Below are 19,897 nucleotides of genomic sequence, written 5' to 3'. Positions count from 1 at the left end.
GTGTGGTTGTGACTTTAAACCTGGAGCATCAAACCACACACAGCAAAATCTGTTTGAAAGTTGTAGCTGCCAAAAGTGGGAGAAGGACAATTTTTTTAACACCTGAAACAGACACCGTTGAGTGCGAGAAGTGTTTCTCTTTATGAGAAGCTCAAGCTAGTGGTAGCAAAAAACCTCTGCTGCATTGATCTACAATTGTTTTTACAGCTTGTATTTAGTAGTATTTTGAGTTTGAGCATATTTCCAAAGGAGATGTTCAAATAAATAGTTTTTACTAAACATATTCTGTCATTTGTGATTTCTGTTTAAAGAAATGAATAAATGACGGAGGGAAAAAAAAATCTGATTTATTTTGCCATATAACCCCTCTCTACAAACAATTAAAAGATGTGAATTAAAGAGGAACAAAATCCACGCTAACTTTGATTCTAAGTCAAAAGTTTCAAAAGCGAGGAAATGCAAAACTGTGTACAATAATACAAATCAAACGAGGAGTAACAGTAACATCCCATAAGTACTTTATAATAGTTTCAGTGTCCTTGAAGGAAATGTCACCTGGTGAAAAAAAGGTATGTGAAGTATGAGGGAGGGTGACTTTTTTTTAATCAAACCTACCCTCTCTTCATCTTGGTGAAGTCCACAGCCACTAGTCTGTAAGACATGGCCTTCTCATTCAGGTAGCGGCTGTATCGTCTTATAAAAGTTGACATGTCGTAACCTAAAAGGGTGAAATTCAAAAGGGAGAAATTGAAAAGTTTAATGTTGTACAAGGGGATTACTAAAGAAATTGTGTTCTTTATTGTCTGCTTTACAAGTTTTTCCGCTTTTTTATTTATCTGACTTATTACTGCTGCGCAGGGGCCTTATAGGCAGTTCAGAATATATGAAAATCAAACATGTTGGTAATCATTTTCAGAGCTTTTGCAACAAAAAAGGTAATATAGTTTGTTTTTTTTTACCTTGCAGAGCTCCTTTATCCAAGAAGTTGTTAAGGTTAAACAGGGTGTTTCTGGAGGCCAAGTACTGGGTGAAACGCTAAGATAAAAAAGAAAAAAGATCACGTTCAAAAAACATAAGAAGCATAAAATTGAAATTTGTATTCTACCTACTTATAACAAAAACAAACAAAGAACAGGCAGCAGGGAATGATCCTTTACATCAGGGGTGGCGAACAAGTTTGTCACCAAGAGCCAAATTTTTTCACTCAGTCAAAGAGCAACACCACACACTGACCTGCCAAGACGTACACACACAAACACGCAATTAAAGCCATATTATTTTCCATAACATACTCCTCTCCCTACAACAGAACAGCAAGTATTGTACTTGTGTTTATTTCAAAGAATGCATCCACCCTTAATACACATAAAATGCAGCTTAGCCAGAGTTAACACAGCGACTAAGCTGGAGGTCAGATACCCCCTCCACACACACACTCTCTATTTCACTCTTTTCTCTGCCTCTCTCTGACACACACCACTACTCAGTGACGGGCGGTGAGTTTGATGTTGGTGAGGCACCGACTCCTCTGAAGTCAGATTTATGATGATAAAAACTGAATATTTCACCATTCATCCAACAGTATTTAACTGGTAATTCTTTGTATCTAAACATTCCTCTTTCAATGACACTTACACCAACAAATACACAAAGATCTGGACAGAGCATCCTTCTGGTGTCTAAATGATTATTCTTCTCTCTTTCGGCTTTTCCCATCAGGCGTCGCCACAGCGAATCATCCTTTTCCACCTCACTCTATCTTGGTGTCTAAGTGATTCATATTCACAATAAACACATTAAATACATTGATTGATTGATTGATTGATTGATTTGATTTATTTAAGTGTCATGCACTAATGTGCCCAGCCCACACGGGCTTATATGACACTGAAAGACAAAATACACAATACATAAAGATACATCCCCATCACCAAAAATACAATAATCCCCCTAATCAGAGTCTAACAGAATACAAAGTGTCCAATTCTTATTGTCCATGCCTTTGACACAAAATTTGCCAAACAAAAGATTTCATTTTCAAAAAGCCAACGTAAAACTTTGTCTTCAGATAACCAAAACAAATCAGGACATTTCTTTTCTAGTACCTCATACATACAAAGTCTCTGTTTTTCATACAAAGGACAATAAAACAAAAAATGAAATTCATCCTCCACCACTTGCAGCTCACAGACCTCACAGAGTCTTTCCTCCTCAGGAATGCCTTTAAATACATTGCATTTCAGTTGTGTGCAACTTAAATTAATTTTTACCTTCATTAGAATTTCTTTTGCCTGTATATGTGTATTTAAAATTGAATGACTGACTTTTTGCATGAAGAGCAAATAATATATTAAATGTTAATACATTGCAATGGCTAAGTTCATACTTCAGAGTAGTAATCAGCTGAGTTCCCATTAAACTGGCTGCGTTATTCACTCCCCCCTGTACACATTAAGAGCCCATTAACTTGAAAACACACACACACATACAGCCAAACGGCATGCAAGTCACTTCTGCAAACAGGTCCCTGACTTATGGTTTTACACTTGAGATTCCCCACTTCCCATGAGTCTTAGGGGCTGAAGGCGGGGCTAACCCCCGGTAGCCTCTCTGATCGGTTCCTTTACGAGAGTGTCAGTCAGAACGGACTGATGCCTTGATTTCACGTGTTTCAAGGTAATAATCAGTGACTGGCAGACACATATTGAGGAGAACATCGACAGCAGATTGAGAGCAGACACACAGGTATTTCTCCATTCCCAAAAACGTGAGAGGGCCTTCTTTCAGAGAGATTTCAGCTCAATCATCTCCGGTTCACTCGCTGCCTCATCAGAGACAAGCGGAGATCTCAGTTTCTACATTTAAGGATCCATGAGAAGTGATCTGTGGTCGTTTCTGTCCAGTTGCGGAAGCATTCATTTGGATTGCAGCTTTCTTTTTTTTTTTTTTTTTAACTTGTTCTGTCCAACAGCAGAGCAAACAGATTAGAGCTGAAAGCCTAATGTGTTGGACAGGTTTTACTATCACAAAAAGAGGTTATAGAACTTTAGAAGCCAGAGTGTAGATTTGTATAAACCCCTTTTTGTTTAATTATTTTTTTATTTATTTGTTCATTTTAGTGTGTGTGGGGAGGGAGAGGGAAAGAATGTGAGGGGGGGGGGGGGGGGGGGTTGGAAGAGAGTAAAAGGAAGAAAGGTGAAAAAGTGTGGGATACAAGTACTGATTTGAATAAATTATTAATTTAAGCTTTAACAATTATACCAGATCTGCTGGAAAGACAAACATTACATCAAAGGTGAAAGTCTGACACGAAGATGAGCGGAAAATATCTGTCCATCAATACACTGTGGGTTAAGAGGAGGGATGAAGCAGATAGGGAGCAGTGTGGCAGTGTGCACGTGCACGTGGGGGTGGAGATACATGCATTCTGCCGAAGTGAACCGTCTGTTCATAAGGGGAACCAGATCCTACCCAGCCAGACTAGCCAGACCAGGAGAGGGGAGGAGAGACCCCCAGGCCAGGAGCCCCCCCAGCATCGAGACCCAGGCAGCCCGGGAGGGGGGGAGGAGGGGACCGCCCACCCAACCAGCCAGGCGCAAAGAAGGCCCCCCTACAGGGGCCCCCCCAACGCCCAGAGGCATAAGCGAACCCGGTGTCCGGCCCCCAGGCCACAGGACAGGAGCGCTTAGCCGTACCAGGCGGCAGCCATGGGGGCCACCGGGCGCCGGACACCGAGACAAGGGCCAGGGACGAGGCCAGGGCCCCCAGAACCCATGAGCCGCCCACCACCCGACCGGCGCCCCATCTCCGCAAGCCAGCCCCGGCACGAGACCTGAGCAACCCAGAGATTGCCACGCACACACAGCCACCGCCCATAACCCTACACACTACAGCGCCCCCCCCCCCCCCCCCCCCCCCCCCATATTATCTGAGCCCCCCTCCCCAAACCTCTCAGTGCCCTCCCCTCTCTGTGATGGGGAGGGAAAGCCCAGAGGGTCCCAGCGAGCCAGCACCCAGGTCCGTCCCACCCATGCACTCACGCACACATACTCACAATACCCCCCAACCCCTGCCGCCACGCAGTAACCCCCCCCCCGGCCGACCGACCCCCAGCGCCGTATGCCCGACCATCACAGCAGCCAACAGGATACCCACAAGCCCGGCCACCCTGAAAGGACCAGGCGCGTGAAGACCGGCTGCCCCTCCCCGACCCCACCCATGTATGGTGGTGTGGGTGTGCTGTGTGTGTGCTGCAGGTAAAATAGGAGATCTCCAATGTGGGGGGCCCCACCGCTGCCAAGCCGCAGAGCTCCCCACTCCTGGTTCCCTCTGTGAGTGGTGTGTATTTGCTGTGTGTGTGCTGCTAGCATGCAGTGTGTGTGTCTACAGTGGAAGTTAAAATTGTGAGGGGGGGGGGGGGGGTGCAGTGAAAGATGAGCACGGATGTTTCACCGTGCCCCCCTCCACCAGACCCTCCCCACAAGGCCCTAGATGAATCAGAGTGTCTAATATGCAAGTAAATTGCAAGTGGATTGCAGCTTTCTGCTGTGTGCTACTCAAAGAAGGAAAGATGGCTGTTTTGAATGTGCACTTTGAAAAGCTTCAACTTGTTCATAAAGGAGATGGTTTGTGTTGATCAGGAGGAGTTTTTAAATTTCTCCGGGATACGTTTTCTTCTTTTCTGCCATGAACAATTTTACTGCTTCCAAAAGCTCATAATAATCAACGTAGTGACTTGCCATTCCGTTCAGTAAAAAAGTAAGAATCGTACCGTTCTTCCAGACACGTCCTGTGTTCATCTTTATACTCTGAATTTCACCATTTTGCCCATGACGGTAACAGTCTGCACGCACATGAAATCTTTATCTATGTGTCGGGAGCAGCATCAAACACGCACACCGCCAAATTACTTTTATTATTATTTATTAATTATTTTTAATACCCTCTGGTGGTTTGAGTGTGTTTTAAGAGGGAAAAAATTATGAAATGAGGCACAGTATATAGAAAATATGATGAGACGCAAAGAGCCGCACGCTCATTGGCCAAGAGCCGCATGCGGCTCGACAGCCGCGTGTTCGCCACCCCTGCTTTACATTAACACCACAGTACAAATATTTTAATTCTATAAAAACAATACATTATGCTTTTTATTCGGACTAAACATTTTTAAAAGGCACAGTTTCATTTGTGTCTTACCATGTCCCAACATAAATCATGAGAGGACAAAGTCTAGAGAAAGGCAATCAAAGATACAATAATTTACACATACAATGTTGTGATATACTTTGCTACTTTAAAATTATATTTTGTTACTGAGACATTTTCAGCAGCTGAGGTTAGAATCTCTGGGTTTCTGTAATTTTGATCATTAAAAGCTATTTAGTATTTCTGGACAGATATTTTATTTAACAAGGCTAGTCAACACCCTCTTGAATGCTGTCGACTTGAGCACATTGGTATGGACAAAAAGTTTTTTTCTAAACTTTGACTCATCCAAGAGTTTTATTCTGAAGGCCTGTTCACACCGGGACCAATTTCGCGCGCGATATTCGCCGACATTTAACGCCTCGTGACTAAACAAAGGGAACCAATGTGAGTGTGCACACCGACGCGAAAAACACCATGCGTAAAAGTGTCTTTTTTTTTTAAAACTCCTCGGGTTCGTTTATTTAGTTTGAAGCACCGCGTCAAAAACTATACGACCAATGAGAATGGCGCTTTTGCACACGCGTCTGGAGCTTCTGAAGTTTCAGTAAAACACAACTTGGGGGCGCTCAAACACGAAACTGTCATGCTGAGCACACATACGTAACGGCGTAGAAGATATACGCCAAGTAGCGTCTACACTGCCACAAAGAAATAAGGACGGACATTCTAAAATATCCCCGAAAACGCTCATGATACATTTTCAGCTCTTGTACCAGTCGATAAACTCCCCATGTTCTTCTCTTTTCGTAACTATGGGATGTACCCAAAATCGGCGTCTTTTCCAGCGTCTTTCATCATTCAACTGAACAATTTCTTCATCGCTGGAACTGGAGCTGGAGCTACTGGTGCTTGAAATATTCATGTTTTCTTTGTATGATTCTGAAAAGCGTGTTAATACTTGCTCTCTTCTTCTGAGTGAAAAGCGAGTTTAAGAAGCGTAAAGTTGCGCAGCGCCACCTTGTGTACAGGGGTATTTCTGTTTTACATTAAGCGCCATCTAATGTCAGGGAATGAATTTGCATGTTCACTCGGCTCATAGTCAGCGAAAGTCGCTTGGGTGTGAACACAAAAAACGTGTTGAAAAACGCTGGCGAATAACGTGCGCCGATATTTGTCCCAGTGTGTACAGTGTGTGTTAAGGGTGTATTCAGACTGGAAAAATCATTTGGTCCGGATCAAGTCTGCTTAATTTGGTCCGGATTGAGTCCTGAACCTTATGTTTGGCCTGTATTCAGACTGTCGTCAAGAGACAATTACAGGCCTCTGTCTTTTTAAGTAGGAGAACTTGCATAATTGGTGGCTGACTAAATACTTTTTTGCCTCACTGTAGATTGTCGGGAAAACGGTGAGAAGCAATGTGGATCATGTTACAAGTTGTTTTTAAAGAGCATGCATTCCATCCGACCAAATTTCAATGAGTTGCTGGGTCTTATTTTGGTATTATGACATTGTTTCAATTGTAAATGGCTGAAACCTTCAACTGTATCTCCAGAGACCACACATAAACTTGCACATCACCTATTGAGAAAATGTCTGCTGCTACTTCTTGGTCTTAATGCTGACTTGCAGAGTACATAGCCATGATATATAAATGTTTGAATTTTAGTCTCTAACTTCCAATTGTCACCTTAAAGTAATTTATCAGTAACAGTGGATAGAGCGAGGAATCATTTTTCTCTAGGTGCATGAATATCAATGGGTTAAAAGTGGTAACATATAGCTTGGGCACAGCTGCCTTCCATTAAAAGAAAAGCTTTAATCTTTAGAGAATTGTGCTATTTGGGTATGTTTTGTTTGATCCGTGTCTTCAAACACTGTTCAATCTGCATTCTTGTGCTGGGGTAAACAAAGATTTGGCTTATTTAATTTTAAAACTCTGCCAGTGGCATGCCTCTGGTCATTTGGTAATGAAGCAAATATGCTGGCTTCCATGAAAGGCACATTGGAACAGAAACTTTGAAGTTCCTGAGAATATCAGCAAACTGATCCATACATGAATGTTTTCTTCTGCTTTGTGTGATTAACCACTAAAATATCGTAATTCAAAGACAAAACAAGTTTTTTTAAGCTCTAACTATTATAATACTTTTACATTTAACATAAAAATAAGTCACTATATTTGTAGTGGAAATTGATGCCATTTTTTTTAAATTAATAAATGTCTAGCTGACTAGTAGCAAACAAATTATTTTTTCAACATCTAAGAATAAATGTTAGACATAAACAGTTTATTTACTTGATGAAATGAACTTTGGGTAAGGATAGTTAAATTGGTCAAAGATTGAGTTTAGAGCTCTCAAGCTGTCTTGTGTTTGTCATCTGTTGTCATGAACTTTTATGATAAAAAAAGAAAAGCCTGTTTTTCTATCTCTAAAACAAAGACAGAATTTGTATAATATGCATGAATGTAGTAGGGAAAGAAAAAAAAAATGTAGGAAAAGGCGCGGGGCAGACTGAAACCCGCTGAGCCCCACACTATTCAGCTAAGAGGATGATGGCTCTCTTGTGGGTATAGAATCAGATTTTGCCATAGAATAAAGTGAACTAAAGACAGATGACAAACAAAAGATGTAGATAGGAGGTGGTGGTGGTAAGGGTGTGTGGATCAGCTCAGCTTGTAAGAGGTTTCATGTTAGCATATTAAATAACAACGCCATGCAATATTGATGAAGAAAAATCTGGGCTTCTTCCTGCCTCTCATACCTCCAACTGTGAAACTGAGTAGAAGATACAGTAGTGCTTCTAGCATCCAGCTCTGACCCACTCTGCTTTTCCCCCTCTTTCACAAAACTGCACAAGATGCCATAAAAAAACAACAACCATTGCTTCAATAGTAGAAGTTCGGGAAGATAAACACAAGGTGGAAACTGTGTGCACCTTTATGTGCAAAGAAAATACTAAAACAAATGAACGAACTTCAATAGAAAAATTGCTCAACTTGATTTCATGAATTTTGACAGTAAAAAAAAAAGGTTGATTGACATTTGACAATTAACTGGTAAACCGATATTTTTCTGTTGGTAAGTCTTACAGTCAAGAAAAGCAAAGACGAGACACCATTGAGGTGAGGTTTATGGTATAAATTTGGGTTCTTTAAGTCCCACGGCAACCATCTTTTAAACTATTTTAAGTTTTTCTAGTGTCCCCAAGCCTTTTTATAATGATTTTACAATTTTTAGGAAAAAATTTAAATAAACTGTCATTTTTTAGGACATACTTTCTGTAGAGCGGCAGGAGTTTATTGAGCAAGCCTAGCCTCATTTCCCATCATTCCCTATTGTATTTTAAATACAATAGGTGACTGTACAATTAAAATGGTTAAAATACAATTTAAAGGGTGTATAAACAAAAATTAGACAACTCAATAAGAAAAAAACTGGGTAACACTTTATATTCAGATTTCTTAACAAGCTTTGTTAACACATTAACAAGCATTATAAATTAATTTATAGGGTGTTAGTAAGACATTTATTAGTACAATAAGTCTAATAAGATTGATTAAATTACTTAGTTAACACATTTACAAGCATTATTATTAGAATGTTTTTAAGATGTTAATGATGCATTTATTGATATTATAGGTGCCTAACAAATGTGTCAGTGTTAATAAGCTTAATAAGATTTATTAACAACCTTTGTTAACAGATTAAGAAGTATTATTATTGTTTGGGGTTCTAGTAAGATATTTATTAGCATTATAGATGCCTGACACAAGCCTAAGTGCTCATAAGCTTAATAAGTTTTATTGACTAACTTAACAAGAAGTAGGCTTTATTAATGTGTCAGATGCTAGTAAGATATTTATTAGCATTATAGATGTCTTGCAAATACCTGAAAGTGTTAATAAGATTTATTAACATCTAAAGTCAGACCATTGTCTTCTAATTCCATATTACTAAACTGCTTATAAGCTTTACAAATTTATTAATTAACTTTAACAGTTTATTAATTGTTTTGCAGCACCTCATCTAAAGTGAGGACGGTTTTTAGCACAAACAACCACAAAGCATAAAGCTTGTAAAAAGAACTTTATAACATTTAAACAGACTAAACCTACACAAATCGTTCTGTAAATGATATATAATAATTTAATTCAGACAAATAAAAAAAAATGAAAAAACATATAGACTGGTGTTGGATGACTGTAGCATCAAAGCTAATAAGGATAAAGTATTAGCATCTATCCTGAGTGAAACATTCATTGCAAATCCCATCACCAGGAGACAGTTCTCTGCATTCAATGCCAACTGCATTCAACCACTGTTGCCTTGCTTCGAAGTCCACTAGAAAGTTGCACAAGCCAGTCATTTTTGAAGACCGAAGACAATAAACCTACAGGAGCCATGCTAAAGCTAACACGCTAACGACCCATCTTTGATTCTGAAAGGAATCAAAAGCTGCGTTTACATGGGCAAAAGTAATCGGAATGAACGCCTGATCGCAAAGAAAATGGAGCGCATACGGGACCGACCGTTAATAAATCTTATTAACACTTTCAGGTGTTTGCAAGACATCTATAATGCTAATAAATATCTTACTAGCATCTGACACATTAATAAAGCCTATTAATTTGTTAAGTTAGTCAATAAAACGTATAAAGTTTATGAACACTTAGGCTTGTGTCAGGCATCTATAATGCTAATGAATATCTTACTAGAACCCCAAACAATAATAATACTTCTTAATTTGTTAACAAAGGTTGTTAATAAATCTTATTAAGCTTATTAACACTGACACATTTGTTAGGCACCTATAATATCAATAAATGCATCATTAGCATCTTGAAAACATTATAATAATGCTTGTAAATGTGTTAACTAAGTAATTTAATAAACCTTATTAGACTTATTGTACTAATAAATGTATTACTAACACCCATTCATTTATAATGCTTGTTAATGTGTTAACAAAGCTTGTTAAGGAATCTTAATATAAAGTGTTACCCAAACACTATAACTGATGGGAAAGCTCAAACAGATCAGTTGTAAGTTTTGTTTGACAGAGTAAAACTGAACTGTTATGGTGAATGTAAAAAGGGGTACATAACTGTCCAAATAAGATGTAAAGCTTCACATTGCAATGTTACTGGCATTGTCTATATAGCTGTAAAATATCAGTGATCCAAATAAAAGTGAAGTAGCGATGGACACAGGTGAATAAACCTATTACATTAAGTAAAGTTAGGCCAGATTGGCAGTTCAGATGTTGAGTCCATGGGAGCAATGACAAGCTTACCAGAGAGACTTTATAGTATGTATATTGTACAAGGGAAAACCGTAATTAAAAAACAGATGAAATCAGATGAAAGACCCATCTCATAATGCATTTCTGTTTAAGTAGAATGCCTGAAGGAACTGGAAGAAAGTCAGCAGTCAAGTTCTGGATCCTATTACAGACTGACAGTTGCAGAGAAAAGCAAATGAGTGCAGATCACCGGTAGGTCTAACCAGTCATCAGGGTTAAAAAGTTCAAGCAAAAAAGTGAAGAGATGGGGCAGCAACAAGACCAGGGTTCACCGATACTTGCTCAGAATAAAAACCTGACTTAGAAATTCATTCTGAAACCGTAAGATAGAGTTTCATTCGTTCAGCTTAAAAACATATTTAACCATGCATGTCATCAGCTGCAGTCAGCAGGGCCTGTATTTTCTCAATTTTACAGAAACATACGTTTACAATACAGAAATCGAACATTTATTCTTAAGAAAAGCAAGTTTAACATTTGTTTTATGTTTTTTTGTGCAAATTGATTATCATAGTGCCTTTAATACCGTCGGGATGTGCAAGCGGGAATCTAGCCACAGGGGTTGCAAGCCAGTTACTTCTGTGCCGGTCCCAAGCCCGGATAAATAGAGAGGGTTGCGTCAGGAAGGGCATCCGGCGTAAAAATTGCCAAAATAACCATGCGAATCATCCACAACACTTTAATACCGGATCGGTCGAGGCCCGGGTTAACAACGACCGCCACCGATGCTGTTAACCTACAGGGTGTCGGTGGAAATTTGACTACTGTTGGTCGAAGAAAGAGGGGAGGCAGAAGGGTCCGTGGCCAGAGAGAGAAGGGAAAAGGCAGGAACATAGGTTTGAGAATAGGGACTCTTAATGTTGGCACACTGACAGGGAAAGGCAGAGAGCTGGCAGACATGATGGAGAGAAGGAAGGTAGATGTACTGTGTGTGCAGGAGACAAGGTGGAAGGGCAGCAAGGCACGTAGTATTGGAGGAGGATACAAACTGTTCTATCATGGTGTTGATAGGAAGAGAAACGGGGTAGGAGTGATTCTGAAGGGGGAGTTTGTAAACAGTGTTCTAGAGGTGAAAAGAGTCTCAGACAGGATGATGAGCCTAAAGTTAGAAATTGAAGGGGTGATGGTGAATGTAGTCAGTGGGTATGCGCCACAGGTTGGCTGTGAGTTAGAAGTGAAGGAGAGATTCTGGAGTGAGTTGGATGAGGTCATCGAGAGTATCCCCAGAGGAGAGAGAGTTGTTATTGGAGCAGACTTTAATGGGCATGTTGGTGAGGGCAACAGAGGTGATGAGGAGGTGATGGGCAGGTTTGGTGTGAAGGAAAGGAATCTGGAGGGACAGATGGTGGTGGACTTTGCGAAGAGGATGGAAATGGCTGTAGTCAACACTTACTTCCAGAAGAGAGAGGAACATAGAGTGACATACAGAAGTGGAGGTAGGAGTACCCAGGTGGACTACATCCTATGTAGACGAGGTCATTTGAGAGAGGTTAATGACTGCAAAGTGGTGGTAGGAGAGAGTGTAGCCAGACAGCACCGCATGGTGGTGTGTAAGATGACTCTGGAGGTCAGGAAGAAGAAGAGAGGGAAAACAGAAAAGAAGACCAAGTGGTGGAAGCTACAGAATGAAGAAACTTGTGAGGAATTTAGGCAGAAGTTGAGACAGGTCCTGGGTGGTCAGGATGAGCTTCCAGATGACTGGGAAACTACAGCAGAAATTATCAGGGAAACAGGTAGGAAGGTGCTAGGTGTGTCATCTGGAAAGAGGAAAGACGGTAAAGAGACTTGGTGGTGGAATGAGGAAGTACAGGAATGCGTCCAGAGGAAGAGGTTGGCTAAAAAGAAGTGGGATGTAGAAAGGACTGAGGAAGGTAGACAGGAGTACAAGGAAGCGCAGCGTAGAGTGAAGAGAGAGGTGGCAAAGGCCAAACAGAAGGCTTACGATGAGCTATATGACAGGTTAGACACAAAGGAAGGAGAGAAGGACTTGTACAGGCTAGCCAGACAGAGAGACAGAGATGGGAAGGACGTGCAACAGATAAGGGTGATTAAGGACTCAACTCAACTCAACTCAACTTTATTTATAAAGCACTTTAAACAGAACAAGGTTCACCAAAGTGCTGACAGGATAGAGACAGAGATGGAAAGGTGCTAACAACCCAGGAGAGTGTACAGAAAAGATGGAAGGAGTATTTTGAGGAGCTGATGAACGTGGAAAATGACAGGGAAAGAAGGGAGGAAGATGTGGTTGTTGTGGAGCAGGAAGTAGCAGAGATTGGAAAGGTTGAGGTTAGGAAGGCTCTGAAAAGGATGAAGAGCGGAAAGGCTGTTGGTCCTGATGACGTACCTGTGGAGGTATGGAAGTGCTTAGGAGAGACAGCAGTGGAATTTCTAACAAGGTTGTTCAATAGGATTCTAGAGAGTGAGAAGATGCCTGAGGAATGGAAGAGAAGCGTTCTGGTTCCGATCTTTAAGAACAAGGGTGACACGCAGAACTGCAGCAACTATAGAGGAATAAAGTTGATGAGCCACACAATGAAGCTGTGGGAAAGAGTAGTGGAAGCCAGGCTTAGGAAGAAGGTGGAGATTTGTGAGCAGCAATATGGTTTCATGCCCCGTAAGAGCACCACTGATGCCATTTTTGCTTTGAGAATGTTGATGGAAAAGTACAGAGAAGGTCAGAAGGAGATGCATTGTGTGTTCGTAGATTTAGAGAAGGCGTATGACAGGGTGCCGAGGGAGGAGCTGTGGTACTGTATGAGGTCGTCTGGAGTGGCAGAGAAGTATGTCAGAGTAGTTCAGGACATGTATGAGAGAAGTATGACGGTGGTGAGATGTGCTGTAGGTCAGACAGAGGAGTTCAAGGTGGAGGTGGGACTACACCAAGGATCAGCTTTGAGTCCTTTTTTGTTTGCTATGCTGATGGACAGGCTGACAGACGAGGTAAGACAGGAATCTCCCTGGACAATGATGTTTGCGGATGACATTGTAATTTGCAGTGAGAGTAGAGAGCAGGTGGAGGAACAGCTAGAGAGGTGGAGGTTTGCTCTGGAAAGAAGAGGCATGAAGGTCAGTCGTAGTAAGACAGAATACATGTGTCTGAACGAGAGGGATCAAGGTAGAAGCGTTAGGTTACAGGGGGCTGAGGTGAAGAAGGTGCAGGAGTTTAAGTACTTGGGGTCAACAGTTCAGTGTGATGGGGAGTGTGGAAAAGAGGTGAAGAGGCGAGTGCAGGCAGGTTGGAGCGGGTGGAGGAAAGTGTCAGGAGTGTTGTGTGACAGAAGAGTGTCAGCAAGACTCAAAGGAAAGGTGTACAAGACAGTGGTGAGACCAGCTCTGCTCTATGGGTTAGAGACGGTAGCAGTGAGACAGAGACAAGAGGCTGAGATGGAGGTAGCGGAGATGAAGATGTTGAGGTTCTCCTTAGGAGTGACCAGGTTAGACAGGATAAGGAACGAGTACATCAGAGGGACGGCTCATGTTGCCTGTGTTAGCGACAAAGTCAGAGAAGCCAGACTGAGATGGTTTGGACATGTTCAGAGGAGGGATAGTGGATATATTGGTAGAAGGATGTTGGAGATGGAGCTGCCTGGCAGGAGGGCAAGAGGACGGCCAAAGAGGAGATACATGGATGTCTTAACAGAGGACATGAAGTTGGCTAATGTTAGGGTAGAAGATGTTCATGACAGAGTGAGGTGGAAAAGGATGATTTGCTGTGGCGACCCCTGATGGGAAAAGCCGAAAGAGAAAGAAGAAGAGGAGGGATGTGCAAGCGGGCAGAAGGAAGGACGCAGCGTGAGCGCGCGGAGGGGCCGTGTCTGCGGCTGTGAATGCGGACCAGAGAGTTTTATGGGGAGATGAGCCCCGTGCGAGCGGACAGGGACATGTGACGTACAGACAACTGCCTGCCCGGTGTTTCCCGGGGGTCCAGAGTCCTTCTGATAGAGGCAAATGCCTCCCACACCCTCTGCGGTGGTGTCAGCTACCCACCTGACCCGTTTATAAACACGGAGTGTTTATAAACAAGGAGTTTGTGTAAATCTCAGTCTATGAGTAGATTTGAATAAAATCCCAATCATGCATAAGGTATGCACAGCATTTTCTATATAACAACGTATTTCTTTATAAAAAAGTTTGAAATGTTGTTCATCTGTTGCACTTTCATCACTTCATCACAAACATTAATACCACGGCCTGGGTCCTTTTATTGTGATGATCAGAGTCTTTTCCTTTTAAAATCGGACCAAAATTAAGCCTTTTTTTATCTTAAGGAAATCAAACTTTTTAACAATATTTTGCTGTGGAGGATTCACAGATCACACACAGGCTTGTTGATTTAATGTCAGCAGATAAACTTTTAAAAAAAAGCATTAAAAAAAAAAAAACATAGGATGAATTAATTTTGCGGTAGAGTGTCCTCCCCATGACTGGAAGATCGTAAGTTCAAATCCAGACCAAGTCTTCCAATCTTATTTCTCCCTTTCAGAAACTGCACTTTTGCATGTAAATTTTGTTTTTTGCTGACATGGGTCCTGATCAGAAGTCATAAAACAGGTCTCTAAAAATGTCTGGAAATCCACAAAGAGGCTGTTACTCTTTCAGTTTCCAGCCATGTCTCTAAGCTCATTTATTTGATTATCCATTTGCTTCCACCCTTCTCGCTCATCTTCCCTCCAGCTCATACTGCCAATTAATTTCTCTGCAATTCATTTCAATCATTCATGCCTTGTGTCCAATCTTTATTCATCAGTTGTACCACATCCTGTTTGTATCTCATATGCTTTTGTCACCCTCAGATCATCCTACTGTTTATTGTAATAGCAATGTGGGCATGAATAAAAGATTCAAATGTGTGTTTATATTGATGAACACAAGTGCCAGACAGAGTTGAGTAATAATATTACTTATTGATGAGAGCAGTTGCACCAACTGCTCTGAAGGGTTTGTGCGTCTCCTACCTCATTGCCGTACATCATGAGGTGGTGGGTGGCAATAAGGGCTTTGAAGACCACCACCCAGCTGGAGTTGGCAGTGCGTTCAAAAAGCGTGTCCGCCAGCTGGGGAATGTTCACGTTCATCTCATTGGTGCAGTGGATCAGATCTGGTTCATAAAAAGACAAAAACAGTCAAACAGCAGCAAAGAACAAATAAAACAGAGCATACTCATTTCAATACTAGTTATATCCAGAAGTTAAAAAGAACAAGTTGACAGTGTATTGTGGTTAAATAACTATTGCAAGAGCTTCTCGAGGAGCTTTTCCTTAATGTTTTGACCATATCCTTTTTTTTACATTTTCTTCAAGACAAGTGAGCTTTTCAAAGGTGCTTGGTTTGGATTTACAGGTCAATTACACAGTATGTGTCGTTAGTAATACACTGCCTTACTGTTTTAATCCTTTATCTATCTCTATCTTGACCTCAAAATAATTTTATTAAAATTACCAATACATGACAATAGGACTTCCTAGAATCCTTGAATTTCATTAGGGAAAAAAATTGCCAGTGTAAAGCTTTGTTCACACCAGTCGTTAGAAGCGCTTTTCAGAACGTGCTAAATTCTTGAAGGAGTTCTTGTTCTTGAATGAGCACACTGAACAAGCAGACAGGGGCTTATTCCTGTTTTTAAAATGTTTACTATCACCAACAGTTGGTAGAGGCATGGTGCAAAATGTCAAAATGGCACATATCTCATGAATCTTCCTCCAATCTTTTTCTTTCACAGCTCTATTACAATACATAAAAGACTTTGTGTCATAATTCCAGCCGGGCACAAAAGCAATTATGTCTACTCCATGATCAATTTTTAAATGGTTAACACTTCTGTGTCAGGTGTCAAAGTTACACCTGGTTTAACTTTCAACACATGTTCAATGGCCACACGTTTTGTTCATAGGGCCTGAGCATCGTCATAGAAACCTTTGTAGCTACACGTGAACACAATAGATTTGAACGCGGAAGCCGGAAGCGCGGATTTACACACGTTTACATAATGTTCATTAAGAGTGGTCACTTGAACGCACATTGCGTTCCGGGTTAAACAGCAGGACGCGTGGCGCGCCTCTCTGCGAATACAACTATCTTCAAATTACTTAAAAAGTTGATTTTCTCCAAAAAAGAGAGCTGACCATGCCCCCGAATAAAACCCAGGAATACGAAGACCTCAAAAAGTCTCTTGACATTATTCAAGAAACACTGAAAGTTTTATGAAGCAAGTGTCCGCTAAGCTAACGCCACTTTGGGAAATGATGGAAGAGTTCCGAAGATTTCGGGCTCAAAACGAGCAACGAGAAAACCGGGTCGAGATTCTGGAGAAAAGACTTGACGATGTGGAACAGCAAGTAAGGATGAATAATGTCATTCTCACTGGAGTACCAATCAAGCCTCGAGCAAAGCTAACAGCAGGAGCTAGCACTGCTAATGCTAGCGCCAGCGTAGCTAGCAGTGCTAATACGGAGATCGGTGGAGAGTCTCTGGTACACCAAATGGAAACATTTCTCACATCTAAAGGGATTTCCCTGGATCTCAATACCATCGAGACCTGCCCCCTGCTCCCCAGGAGGAAGGAGACAGATATACTAGCGATCCTCATCAGGTTTGTGAATCACAAACACAAGCTAGTTTTGATGACCCAAAGGAAACACCTGAAAGGTTCGGCTGCTTATCTGAGCGACCATCTGACCAGAAGGAATGCTGAAATCTCAAAACATGCATGGCTTCTCAGGAAGCGTAAGCAGATTGAGAACACTTGGGTATAAAGGCTGCAGGATTTACGTCAAACCGATCGGTCCACTGGACCGGGCCAAGGTTCTGGTTGTGAACACCATGAAGGACTTTGAGAAGTGTTTGATCACGGTCTTCTGAAACAACATGGAGTAATAAACCAAAGAGCCAAATAATTTCAAGAAATATGACACGTGGATTCATCACTTTCTCCATCGTCTGACGTCACCTGAATAACAGCAGAGCTCTGACCTGCAGACAACTTGACCTCAACTTTCACCGCAGCTGATACCAGCTGAAGAAGGATATGGACCTGAATCTAATGTCTGCAGACATAACATCGAAGAGAACTATTAACTGTTTTGAACCCAGAAGATCAGCTGTCATTCAGCAGAAGAAGAAATACCAACCTTGGACAATCGACAGATTATGGACCCTTTTTATTACATTATTATAAAAAAATAAATTAAAAAAAATATAAAAAAAAGTAAAACAAATGATTAATCACTTATTGAATATTGTTAAATTGATTGACTTTTAATGATATTACTTCACTTGCTCCAAAAATTGATAAATTGATTTAAAAATCTTTCCTAACGTAGCATAATTTTGCACATGTTTTTAACATTTGATACTTGATGAAATTTTGCTATGAAAATTCCTGAAACAGTGTTGTGTTTACTTTACTGATATAGTATTATGTTTTATTCATATAAATGACTTTTATAAGTAATATAATCTGCATATATATCTGCATTTGCCATGTTTATTTCTAAAATAGTTATTTTTGGCGTAATACTTAAGTAATTCATCTTTGGCATGTGCTTTATCGATACCTTATGATTCTTAATTCTGTCCGATAAAAGCTAAGAACCGGATATTGATAAATCATGTAATAAAATGGTTACAGTATAACGGGGTGGGATTATATAAGTTCGCTTCCTTCCACTCCCTTTCAAGCAATATTTATTAATATGTCTAATTATCCTAAGTTTGATTAGTTACTGTATGAATGTATACCTGATGATTATATTGCTTTTGTGTATTATTTCTACTTAATTGCTTGAAATAAACCATTTCAAATCAAATCAAATCAATTGCTGATGGCAGTATGAAGATAACTTAAGAGTCACACATTGCATATTGTGCTGCATGTTTTATATTATATTTTGAAAAAAGTGGGCCCTCGTCCAGTCAGGACGCACAACACAATGTTCTGTGATCTGCAAGCTCCAAGGCTGCAAAAGGTCAATTGCTTTATAGCAAGGTACCACTTTATATGTTATAGTACATTGCAAAAATTCCATAAAAAGGAAATGAGAAACTGAAGTTTTTACATCACATATGTCTATACAGCTTGATTACGCTGTCGGTGAACAGAACCAGTCTATGCTCTGTGTGTCAAGTGAGTAGACATTTAGAAATCTGATTTTCCCCCACAGCATGGTGTACATATGTGAAATTAGTCAACCTACATAAAATAAGTATCTAATGTAAGTCAAACACTTCCGGTTCTGGGTTACAGCACGGACGCGTGTGGCTCATGGCGGCTATACAACTATTTTCAAGTTACTTAAAAGTTGATTTTCTCCAAAAAATAGAGAGCTGACCATGACCCCTAAGAAAAACCAAGCAACAGCCTTAAAGAATGTAAAGAATGCCTTAAAAGAATGTTTGACGAAATCCAAGCTACGTTGCATCCTTTCATGGAGCGAGTGAACGACATCCAGGCTAAGCTAACTCCTCTCTTGGAACTAGTGGAAGCGAGGATGAATAATGTCATTCTCACTGGATTACCGATCAAACCTCAGGCAAGGCTAAATGGAGCTGGAGTTAGCATTGCTAATGCTAATAGCGCTAGCTATATGCAGAATCCTGTAATAAAAATGGTTACAGTAGAACAGGGGTTGGATTATATAAATTTGCGTCCTTCCACTCCCTTTCGAGCAATTTTTAATTTTATGCTTAACTATCCCAAGTTTGATAAGTCCTTGTATGAATGTCTACCTGATGAAATAAACCATTTTAAATCAAATCAAAAATCAAACAATTACTGTACTGACAGGACGTCCCATTTCACTGAACAAATAATGACTAAAGAGACTATTCAAAGTAATGCACTTAAGATTTTTTGCAACAAATCATTTTTGATTATTTTCTATGCAAAAATCTACACCCGTGTTAAAAAGTATGTATGGTATTTGTATGATTTGTATTAATGCCTTATTTTAATGAAATAACTTATTTTAGACATTTGTACAGATCACACATGTAGACAGAAAATCTATGTAGTATCATTAGGCTTCCAAATTACCTAATGCATAAAAAACAATCCTTAATCTCAAAGGTCTTGGCCTCAAGTCACTCTTCACTGTTCTCCACATTAATGGGGATCGATATAAATCAACATGTGTCCAGGTCCCCTGGTTTTATTGAAAGAGTGTCTCCCTTCGCTGCATTCACTGCATGTAGTGAGCCTCTCGAGCACAAACATCAATACAGACACACCGCTAAACAGGTGAAGTGCAACAAATCTTTTTAATTACTCAACCAACATTTTCCATTCCTTCATCTTTACTTTCATCATCACCACTCACTGTTCATGCTTTGTTCATCAGCATAAAAAGGTCATGTGCTGCTGGTTCTCACATCTGGTAACCAAAGAGAGTAGCTTCTCGTTAGACTAACAGAAGAGTGGCATTACCCGATAAAACTGAATGAGCAT

General features: G+C 40.5%; 1 protein-coding gene across 5 annotated transcripts in view; it reads right to left on the bottom strand.

Annotated features, from left to right (window-relative positions):
• LOC101164596 (phosphatidylinositol-binding clathrin assembly protein) overlaps positions 1-19,897 on the bottom strand; it is a 152,813-nt gene that overhangs the window by 100,436 nt on the left and 32,480 nt on the right. For all 5 annotated transcript variants that reach the window (XM_011487631.3, XM_011487630.3, XM_020711723.2 and 2 more), the window contains 3 exons: positions 15,411-15,553; positions 960-1,035; positions 616-718 (listed from right to left, as the gene is read on the bottom strand). In XM_011487631.3, coding sequence (XP_011485933.1) covers positions 616-718; positions 960-1,035; positions 15,411-15,553 — 322 coding nt within the window. The remainder of the gene's footprint in view (positions 1-615; positions 719-959; positions 1,036-15,410; positions 15,554-19,897) is intronic.

The sequence above is a fragment of the Oryzias latipes genome, chromosome 18 (assembly GCF_002234675.1).
Source record: "Oryzias latipes chromosome 18, ASM223467v1".
In the NCBI taxonomy this organism is placed as follows: domain Eukaryota; kingdom Metazoa; phylum Chordata; class Actinopteri; order Beloniformes; family Adrianichthyidae; genus Oryzias; species Oryzias latipes.
Note: the sequence above shows the minus strand (reverse complement) of the source record. Positions and strands in the feature narration are given on the sequence as shown.